General features: G+C 40.9%; 1 protein-coding gene across 1 annotated transcript; it reads left to right on the forward strand.

Annotated features, from left to right (window-relative positions):
• The first annotated feature begins 962 nt into the window (after positions 1-962).
• LOC121945879 (putative transmembrane protein ZNF593OS) lies at positions 963-11087 on the forward strand. The gene is made up of 3 exons (XM_042490246.1): positions 963-1115; positions 7108-7209; positions 8949-11087. The coding sequence occupies exons 1-3, from the start codon at positions 1008-1010 to the stop codon at positions 9093-9095; spliced, it is 357 nt and encodes a 118-aa protein (XP_042346180.1). The 5' UTR covers positions 963-1007; the 3' UTR covers positions 9096-11087.
• The last annotated feature ends 286 nt before the right edge of the window (positions 11088-11373 follow it).

Below are 11373 nucleotides of genomic sequence, written 5' to 3' on the forward strand. Positions count from 1 at the left end.
TGGTAAAAGTGATGGTGGTTTCTCACAGTCCCCAATAAACAGAACACAAGTCAATACTCATCCAGAAGAAAATGATGGCATTGTACCCATCACAGATTTTCACAAATAAGACCAAAATGGTGCTACAACTTTGATTTTAAGTTGACGGGTGTACATGGACTGCATTTATATAGCGTTTCATCATAAGCACTTTCAAACAGACCCTTTTCACAATAGACATTTTGACTTGTCATTGTAGAAAAAGCACAGGTGTATTTTTTTGATGTCTGCATTCCACCATCGGTAATGTTATCAGTTTCACTTGCGCTTTTCCAACTATGAAATGTCAAAATGTCTCCTGTGAAATTGTTTTAAAGTCAACATGGACAAGAAGTCCTTAAGTGCTTAGAGAAAAAAGAAATTTTAAATCTGGCAGATTATTATGACAGATGGCACGTGGCCTCCATCTGCTGAGTAACAAGAAGTGATATTTAAGCTCAAAAATATCAAAAAATGGACTTTGTTTGTGTTACGATTGTTTTTGTATTTGAACTTTAAATCTCAACTGATGCAAATATATTATATCAACTGTAGTCAACAAGCACTTTTGTATATCTGCAGTTATGATGCTCACTTACCTAGAGCATTCACAATTCATTTTTAGTCCAGTAACATTTTGTAATGAAACCGTACTAGTTTTCCACAACTGCTTTGACTATTTAATGTTCCAAATTTCAGCTTAATAAATAAATGCATTTTAGCCATTTAGCCTACACTTCCATAGTGTGCATAAGACATGGAGGCCTATGGATCTATGTGTTGGTATTTTGCGATATTATGACATAAATACTGTAATCATGAAGGAAAAAGACAAAATGTACCAGGATGCCACCAACACGTGAGCGCAAAAACGTGGACGAGTCCATTTCTCCCAGACGTGGGGGGGTCTATGTATTTCACATGCACACTGGCATGCGTTGTGTGTGTTGCAGGACTCAGAGTGCCCCACCCCCCAGTCCATACAGCTCATGTCCCGGCTTCCTATAAAAACTTTACATCGCGGACACGGTGTACCATTCACCCCAACACCAGCCGAGCGACCCCAAAAACCGTCCCAAACCCCGCGGCAGCCGCAGGTAAGCACTTTGCACTTTCACAGAAGTACCTATATGTAAATAAATAAATAAATAAAGAAGTAAGCGGCGAGGGACACGCGCCCTAAGCTGGTTCTGCATCCGTGACAAAGAGTGTCCTTTTGTCTCTGTGGCATGTTGATGTGGCAGTTTTTACTTTGCCTTTCACAACTTGAATCTTTTTCCTTGTTGCAAAGCTGTTGCATTGAGCTGCTGCTGTTCATGTGGCCTCTGAAACTACAGAATTTAAAGGGCTAACACACCTGAAATGGAGAACTGCGAGGAAAAGATTAGCCATTCATAAATTGACATTTTTTGGTGAAAAAAAGGAGAGAAAAATCAAAGTGTGACTCTGCTATGATGTATTATGCAAATAAATGGGACCAAACTAAGATGAGCACTGTATTGGAGATTTCTTTGTTTTCTTGAACAAAATGTCCAGGATTTTTTTCTTTTGTTTTTAGCAGTTTGTTCAATTGGTATGAATACTGTTTTTTAAAATGTCCATTGTGCAACATTTTCATTGTCTAAATTTAGTCTTTAATGGAGATTTTTTATAGTGACTATTGTAACTGTAAAAACTGACTTGCAAGTTTTGTTGCTTTTTGCATCCAAAAATCATGAAAATACTCAGTACTCTTTAATAATAATCTTTGCATTCAGTATGTTTGTGTAGTCAGTTGGTGCTGATTTGACTCAGGCTGTATGTGGAGCCCCTGAGCGCATGGCATGTCATCTGTACATTTTGTACCCTGGCAGTTTGAAGACTGGAAAACAGAGTGCGCATCTCATTTTAAGGTGTTTTCTTGGTAGTACAGCCAGTTTGAGCTCGGAGTGAAAAGGTACTGCTGAATATAGATTGCATTTTAATTTCTTATCTGGTTTTGATGAAGAGGTCTGCAGGCATTTTTAACGGCACAGAGAGCCATGAATGTTTACCTTTTTGTCCTGCTGTTGGTCAGCTGTTGCTGTTTGCATCACAGATTGGATTATAGTCTGGATTTTTGGGTCACTTTACCTATTTGATTAGATTAACACACAGATGTCAGTTTCAGTGGCTTTTAACAGTAGGAGGGCAAACTGATTTTTGTTAATGCTAATTTATAATCTTGAGATTTGGCTCATTTAACTGACAAAGCTTCATTCTTCCACTTGGTTTTCTCCCAGTTCGACTTCTTTCTTTGTTTCTGCAAGTCAGCCATGTTTGCGTCCCAGCTGGGGCCCAAAATGGAGGTTATGTCTTGGGTTACACTTTCAGCAACTAAGGGAAAACACAATTTGACCTCTGACCTTCATATCTGAGTGCCATTTAAGGATATAAAGTTATACTCTATGCAAAAGTATTTCCCCTTAACGCACACTTATGACCTACTGTAAGTGCTTGGTGATGCGTTTATCTGCAAACTCTGCCCCCTGCCCGTACTTTTCTGTATTTTCTTCTAATGTGCTGTGGTCGGGACGTTCCTGGGCACGGTGCTCAGTTAAGATTTAATAAAAAGCACAAACAAAACACAACAAGTATAGGGAGCTGAAAAATCAAATGGACAAATACGGAGTTGGATTTACTTTTGCTGGCGGTTACAAAAAGTATCTGAAAATCCCTGCATAGTGTACCTCTAAATGGTGTTTAGGAAGACCGTTTGTACACCAGAATAGAATAGAATAGAATATGTTTTTATTGTCATTGCACAAGTACAACAAAGTTACTCATATTATCTGGTTCCAGCTTGTCGCTTGTGATCAGCTACATTTTCAACCCCAAGGTGCCCTTTTAATTGGCTGAATCATAATGGAAACATGTCTCGTGTGTTATTTTAAGAGCTGAAATGATGTGCTGATCAAAATAAAATAAATAACTCTTTTGATAATCCGTCAGTCATTAAGATTATTTTTTCTCAAGCAAAATCAGGAAACATTAAGCTATCACTTTGAACTCTGTGTCGTGAACTTGCACTTTTTCTGTCTTCTGACATTTTATTGACTAAACTATTAATTGTAGAAATAATAGATCATTAAAAATCATTTTCAGTTGCAGCCATAATTTTTTTTTTACAAAATTGTATGGAATTCAGCACAACTTTGTGTCTTTGGGTCTTGACAAGAATCAAGTGTTTTCTGAGTTAATAGTGTGTAGTGACACTGTGTTTACGCGTTGAAGTTTTAACATTCATGTTAAAGGCTTCGATTCATTAGTTTGCAGTTACACACATCAGAAAATCTTGTGCACACTAGCGCCGCACAGAGAAACCATGGCAACAGTGGTGTACATGCCACAGTCATGAGTGTGGCGGATGCCCAGACAGTGAAGCGGAGTGATTGCACAACCACACAGGTTGATGATGTATTCCTGAGCTGTCGTTGCCCGGCTGGAGATGTATATTTTACTGATAGTCGTGCTGCATCTCCTGATGAATCTGTCTTTTCACGCGGCTGTTATCTGCGCTCACTCGCAGGAGATGCCCTGCTGCAGGCGGGTGGTCTGCACGGGGAGTAAAGAGTGACACGGGAAGGCGGGACTAAGAGGAAGCAGGGAGTGATGATGACATTTCATTGGCCGTGTGGAGTTAAGTACACAATGTACCCAGTAGATGTTGTGGCTCCGCTGCAGGCTGATTGACATCCTCCAAATCAATTTTATTTAACAACCTTCATGAGAGAGATAGAGGACATTAATTCAGGTTCCAACCCTGTTTGTGTTTTCACCTCCTCTCCTGATGGGAAGGAAAGATTTCTGTCGTCTCGGCATTTCTCCTCTTTAAATCATCTTTAGACCAGTTTTGTAACGCTTAAAAATAACACGCTTTCTCCCATTTGTAATAATTATGAAGTAGTTCTGCCAGAAAGAAAGAGTCAGTCCTCAATGCCTGAGTCAACAGTCCTTGTGTTATTCATTGAGTCTGTCTGCAGCTGGTGTTTGAAATGTGGTCACAAGTGATACAAACGTGGGGCGCGCCCTCCTGCTGTTATGTTAGTCCTCAGGTAAACCGGAATAGCTCACAGGTGATTCACCTGGATTCCTGCCGAAGCATGTAGGGAACCACTCCTAAACACTGAGCCACTCAATCAGCTGCCACTGACGATTTTCTGCTCCAGACTGGTGACTTAAGACTCTGAACACACATTACCCATGAAGATTATCGTGGTGCATCGTGCTACAAACAGTTGAGACTGTGAGCAAGTGGAAATCATGCAGATTATTAACCTCACCAACATCTTTGTTTTTGCATCCATTTTTCATGAAATGAAAACATCTAAGACTGTTTCTATAAACACAAAGGACTTCTCTCAAACTTTGTTAAAATTAGTTCCTGAGCACTTCTTTTCCAAGAAAATCCATCCGGCATATCAGCTTCCTTATCAAACAGCATGATTACAGCACAGTTGCAATAAAAGGTCTGTCTAAAGTGTGCAATTTTATCTTGAAAAAAGAAGTTATTAGGTACGCTGATCTTTGAATTTTACAAGACTTAGGCTACAGATATGCATCCCTTTGGTCACGTAGGATGCATCCATGAAGAGGATGATTAACCCTGAAAGGCGAGCTTTTTCCTACTCAGTTTGGTCACGACAACAGACTGCAGTCAGGTCAAGACCCTGATGAGGACGACAAGAACACAGATTAACTTCTCTGAGACAGTTTCTTCGGTTGCAAAAACCAATCGTTGCATCAGCTAGCTGCTCTCGGGCGATCTTGCAGGTAAAGGCGCTGGATGTAGATGTCTTGTACCACCAGATTCCTGGAAATAACATTGGAGAAGAAGATGTCCGATTAGAGAAATGAACATTTAGATGACCAACAACAACTCTGGGGGACGTTCCTGCAGTAGCCTTGTTTTGTCTGATCAAACACACATTTTATATTGACCTTTTATTGTGACCATCCCAAAGCACACGTGTGTGCTAATGATGGTGTTTTTTGGAGTTGGCAGAAACCAAGATATCTTGACCACTAATCTCTAACATGTGTCAAACTCTTAAAAACATCCTACAACTCCCATAATGCACTGCAATAGCATCAATTTGCAGAGAGTCATATTCCAAGCTTTAACTTAGATCTTAATAATAGTGGTGAAAAGACTCCCAAAAATTATCTTGCCTTGTTTTTTATTTTTATTTTTTTTAATTAATGCTAGACAATGAAAATTGAATTTTGCTAAAACTAATTTTTGGTATGGAGCCAATGTTTTGACTTTGGGTCAAAGTCTTGTTGTGTTTTTTTAAGGTGTGTTGTGTTGTGTTTGTTCAAGTGCTTCACTGTACGACTCCAAACAGTATGAACACCTTTTGTGATGCTGTATTTCGGTTTGGATTTTAGGAGAAGCTAAAACTCGGAATTGCATCACGTAAACATTCGCTCATCTCAGTCTTAACTGCAACTATTTGTTCAGTGAAATGGAAACAGATTATGTAACACAGACAGCTAAAAGAGCAATCAAAACACAACTACAACAAATAAATGTTTATAAAATAGGAATGTACTGTCCCATGTTTCTAATCTGAAGCTTTGTCAGCTCCTTGATGTACAATCTGGAGGTCTGGGACATTTAATTTCTGCTCCAGATTGAGATTAAATGGACACATCAGGTCAGTTATGTAACCCCATACTTTCACATGCATTCTGCTTTAAGAACGCACTTGTGACGCTGTATTGTTTTGTTTGCATTACTCCTATTTACCTTGAGCTGACTTAAGTGAGCAAATCATATCTGACACTCACAGTGGGTTTTTCTTGTTTTAGGAGGCAGCAGGAAAGGGGTGTGTTTGGGAAAGCGACCTACTGAGAGTAATGCATTTCGACAGTGTGTATGCGTTTTTCAAAGTGGGCGTGTGCTGAGGGCGAGCCCGCAGATCTGGTTGGGTGAGAGAGGGGCTGTATAAAAAGGCGGAGCACAGCGCAGGAACACTCAGTAGTACAAGTTTATCACTCTGTTGGGCATCCGATTTTCAGCGTGGTGAGGAAGTAGAAGCTCCTGCCGCTCTGTCTCTGGCTTTTTTTGCAATCAGAGGGTTTCTGGAAGGTGAGGACTCCAAACCTGTTTGGTTTACACACAAGACCGACTTTTAATGCACGGGGTAATATTGAAAGCTTGGATTTCTTTTTCTCGTAAGGGGTGTAACTTTAACCAGGTTGGCACTTTAAAGCTTCACATGTTTTTTTTCTCCTCAGTCTTCCTCCTCATCTTCCCTTCGAACCTCGATCACAAATTCAGTTATCAGTCCCAGCTGACTTTCCTGTTTGTTTTTCATTATAAAGACCACCTGGAGGTTTATATCTTGTAATGCATCCTTGCACCAGTGAAAACCATCCAGTTAGTTTAAAAATGTTAAATCTTGGCTTTTCTCAATGGGGATCATTTTGTTCTTTAAGTCATAGTTGGATAAAAATTCATCAAGAACTTTTTCTTTGGTGATTTTATTCAACTATTAATGTCCAACAAGTGTGTTAAAACACCACTTTATTCATCTGTTAAACATGGGACTGTCCATGTGTGAATGAATGAATTTGTTCTTTGCTGCGCCATCAACTGACGCAGTGTGAATGGTCGCTCTATTGCTTTGGTTCAAACATGATAATTTAATAACAGAGGGGCAATCTGGGTGGAAATGGTGACAAGTAGGTCAGATCTAAAATAATTATATAAGCACTTAAATGTTGGGTTTGTCTGCATGGCGATCATATCGGATCGGTGCGTGAAAGTTTTGTGCCATGGCTGCAGGCGAGAGATGTTCCTTCCTCACGCATAGATCAGATGGTTTTGGTTTATTTGCAAGTCAATAGCAATGTCCTCGTCCTCTTTTGGCAGCAGTGCTCAAAAACTCTATTAAAAGTTTGGCAAGGAAAGTATCTGATGCTTCTATAGAAGCTGAGTAATGGACTTCTCATGTGTTAGAGACTCAACTTCTGTTCACTTTTGGCAAATATTAAGTTTTTCAACTGCGTTTTTCTGTCAGATTGCTGCGTAGTCACTCAGTGAATTCTCCATTTTCTCTGCAGGTCTTAAGAGCCGCCCTCCGTGTCGACCCATCTCACACTACATCCACAGACATGATCATCAGACTGGGCAGGCTGACACCTGGATACTTCCGCCTCCTCCAGGTATGTTTCACCACACGAGATATACTGTAGATACTCTATTTGATGCATTTCTGCTGAGTACTTTATACTGGCACACTAATCTACGCCGAGCCATCTGTAGGAGCGCCGTGAAGCTTAAATTCTTGATGAAGAGCTTCACAGCCCTCATTTTCACTTTTAGCAGGTTTTATTTTAGCTGTCAGTGTGTCCACCCCTTTTCTTTATCCCTAACGAGCAGTTCTGCTTCCAGACAAGGGGCCCTGCGCTGTCCTGTGATCCACAACCCGCTTTCATCACTAGTATAATTAGGGGTGACACTAATCATTGCGATATGATTTCCTCTAAGTTTCCTTTGTTCGTCCTACTGTCATCATAATCTGCTCATCAGTGGTGACCGCCCGTGTGTCTCGACCATTGTGTAAAGTCTGTGTTCGCTTATTTACACTAATTCAGACACAAAGGCTGTCCCCTCATATAGCTTTACACCGACTCAAACGCCTAACAGACCGGAGAAAAGTGACTGGCTGTTACATAAGGTTTGACATGATGGCGGGACGGTAAATTTTTTAATTTGTTAGTAATGAGTAGGTATACCGGGAATTCAAATTTTAAATATAGAAATGATTAGATTTCAACATATGGTTTGACTTTGTAAAACATTTTAATGAGTGTGATCACAAAACCCATTTATGAGGTCCCTGGTTATGATCATTATCATGATATGGTGTTTACATGAGCAGAGAAATCAGGTTGTCCATTTCCAAAATACAACCCGGTTTCTTTCTTTCCAGTGAGCATATTTGGGGTTCTCATAAATGAAATATGCCATTAACATGCTAAAAAACATCAACCGGACACTCCAAAATCCTGATCATAAACACGTTATTCACATCCATGTAAATGCTGTTTGCTTCATGGCAGCATTTCCTCAGAAAATCAAATACACACAACTGCTAACAGCACAGACTGAGGAGTGAAAGACTGACACATTAGCACAACACTTCATCTTTTTTAATCTTAATCTACAGTTGATTTTAAATTCGTATAAAAGAGAGAAGGTAGCTGTTTGTACGTTGTGCTCTACAGTCAAATCTCCGGGAAAAGAAAAAGTGTTTAAAATGTTTTAGAATAAGGTTGCTGGAAATATTTCCTTGTTAACAAGCTCTATAAGATAAAACAATAATCCTCAATGTTCCAAACATAGTTGACAAAGCTGCCACGAGCTCTGAAAACTTAAACTCCAGCATTTTGCTGACAAGCCCACTGTGAGTGCATGTGTACTGTCTTCACATTTAGGGCAGTGTTGGCACATGCCTAACCTTTAAACATTCCTGTCTCGGTGCTCCGGGGTCTACAGGGGTTATGGAGTGCAAGGAGGAGCTGCACATTTAGAAACACACAGTGAGGTATGATCCTCTGTAGGCGGTCATTCTATACGATGCGTGCTGTTGAAGTCTGGGAGCATGATTTGCTCCTTATACTGTGTGCACAGAACATTGTGTTCCCCTTTTTGTTAACTTACTCCCCCTCCTAAATTTTTAATGACTGTTCTTGCCAAATGTTTGGTCACATGGCAGCAAGCTTTGGAGCTAAAGTTTGGTCTTTAAGGGAGAATCCTCTTAGGACAAAATATTTGCTTTTTTTTTTTAAAGGTTAGTCCCTTCGGGCTGTAGCGTCTTTATTGACAAGAAACACGTCATGAAAGGCTCATTGTTTCCACCAACCTTTGACCTTCGCCCTGTTTGTTTATGTCTCTGCAGAGGCAAGTGGCCGGTGAGGTGCAGACACAGCCGCAAGACCGCGCTGTCAACCAGATTGCCATGATGTTGGCCATTATGGGCCTGAGTTTGTCCTACTACAGTGCCAAACAGATGACAGAGAAGGTTCACGCCCAGCCGGCACCCTGAAGAGTCTTGACCTCTCTGATCGTGGAGATAATGGATGAGCCAATGAGGAGTGGAGGAGCGAGGGGAGCAGATGCAGTGGCACAGCAGTGTCTTCCAGAACCGCACTTTTTCTCACCTCACAGTCACAGTCGCACTCAGACACAGAATTTCTGGGATCCCGCAGAGACTCTGGGGCTGCTGTTAAGAGTTTTCTATGCTTTCTGTTGTCAGGACCTTGAGGGGTTTGTCGGGGTGTCTCACTCGGGGTTCATGGATAAGACTGGTTTAATGGACCAGTTGGGGGGGGTGATCAAAACCAGGTGACTGCCAGCTGGGTCTGACCGTTAGTCGTTACAAAGGTGCATGCTTGCACGATGATGTCAATACAGTTCTGAGCTACAAAAAGGGGAATAAACTTTATACTGTGAATTTTGCTCCAAACCTGTCCAGATAGTGTAAATAATAAATGAACAGTAATGCCTTTTTAAGGAAAAAGCTCACTGCAATAGAGATGTACCTTGTAACGAAGTGATGACAGACCCAGAATATGGCTAAAGAGGATGAACAGTTAGCTCAACCCTTTTTAGATTTTCTGTATTTTTCCTTCATGAGAAAACCTTGCAGAGCCTCGTGAACAGATCAGGAGCTGTATTCACAAACTGTCCATATATACTTGTGAAATGTGTCTGTCAGGTGTCAGAGATTCAGTGACTATTTGCGCACAAGAGCAGTAACTTTTCAAATACCACAACAGATCTTAGGGACTAAAACTACTCAAGACCTTTTTTATGATGTTGTTTTTTTTTTTCTTTCCTGTGATTTCAAACTGTTTTAATATAAATCGAAGAAATCCTGTTAAGAAGATGTGTCATGACTTTAACAAGTTGAGAGCCCTTCCTGCAATATCTACAACATGTTAATGCAAACATTTAACTTTACTGAACATAGCATGGGTGTGCAGATGTTGAAATTGAAGCTAAATCAATGAGTCTGTCTTGTTTTTATTGATGAATGAATGTATTTCTTTATTTTGTAATGATTTAATAAAGCTGTGAATATTTTGAAATGACATGTATAGTGGATATTTAGTGATGTTATTAAAAACATTAACTCTGATTAATCAAAGCCACAGTTTCTACGCAAACCGAAAGAGTCGCTGAGTTGAGTTTGAACAGCTCCCTTGTTGGTGCCAGAGGCTGCAGAGCCACAGCATTTCCTGTATCAAAGACTCTGTGTTGTCTTCTGCACGCAGTAGGAAATGGTGACATCACCTGCTAGTGTGCCCTCCTCACACGCAAGCCCAATTTTATAGTGAATTTGCAAAAATGTGCCTGTGTAGAGATGGCTTTGTTTGTGCTAGAAGAGGAAACCCATCCAGTAAAGGCATGTGAGGAATGAGAAGGCGTGAGAACGTGCTCATCAAGTCTTGAAGTTTAAAATAGACTTTGAATGTCCGGTCTATGTAAGTATGTTGTCGTTTGGATTACAGACAAGAAAAATTAAAAATGGCAAGTGTGTCAAAGGGACAGTTGGTGACTGTTTGATAAAGCAATAAAAAAAAAAAGCCTCACATAGCAGAACTAATGAGATGACAGAGTTCTTAAACAAATAGATGCTGGAAGAGATCAGAATTCAGCTGGCGAGCTTGGGAACATGCCTTAACGTGATGTCTACGGTTTAAAGAACAACTTGCAGCTCGGGCGAGATCATTCCCCCACAGTGACTTGATGAAGTGGCAGCCATTTTCATCACCTCACAGAGTTTATTTATGAAACATTCATCATTTTTTAAAGATTTATTTCCTCAGTGCATCAGAAAGTGTGAGAGAACTTGTTGGCCAGAAAGAAACCCAAACACCTGATTCCCATGTTCCCCTGCAAAACCTAAAGGTTTGAGGCAGATTGGTGACGGTTTTTCCGCACGTCCGCCCTTCCTCTAGCAGGGCGTGGAGTCTTCACAGTGCGCATGCCTGTTTACTGTCTGATGTGATGCCCTGTGACAGGCTGAGACCTCGTTGGGTTCCACGTGCCCTCTCTGCCCACGCCATAAGCTCCTCCCCATCGTCCTCGCCCCCATCGCACATCACTGGGCAAAAAAATCTCACTTTGCCGTCTCAGTGATGCTCGGCTCAGGACACGAACCTTAACGAAGGGCGCCCATTGGCTAACCGGTGATGCGTCACCAAAATCGGCCTGCTTCTGAGCCACAGAGACAAAGGGATGGGGATAAGGTCATTGGTGGGGAATGTGGGTGAGGAGGGTCATTATTTGTGATGGAAGCAGTGGCTCCATTTCCCTTT

The sequence above is a fragment of the Plectropomus leopardus genome, chromosome 7 (assembly GCF_008729295.1).
Source record: "Plectropomus leopardus isolate mb chromosome 7, YSFRI_Pleo_2.0, whole genome shotgun sequence".
Lineage (NCBI taxonomy): Eukaryota > Metazoa > Chordata > Actinopteri > Perciformes > Serranidae > Plectropomus > Plectropomus leopardus.

Excerpts from the sequence above, each read along its gene's own strand:
- LOC121945879 (XM_042490246.1), top strand. The coding sequence starts at position 1,008 with ATGTCCCGGCTTCCTATAAAAACTTTACATCGCGGACACGGTGTACCA. Across the intron at positions 1,116-7,107 it reads AAACCCCGCGGCAGCCGCAG|GTCTTAAGAGCCGCCCTCCG; the intron begins GTAAGCACTTTG and ends TTTTCTCTGCAG. Across the intron at positions 7,210-8,948 it reads GATACTTCCGCCTCCTCCAG|AGGCAAGTGGCCGGTGAGGT; the intron begins GTATGTTTCACC and ends ATGTCTCTGCAG.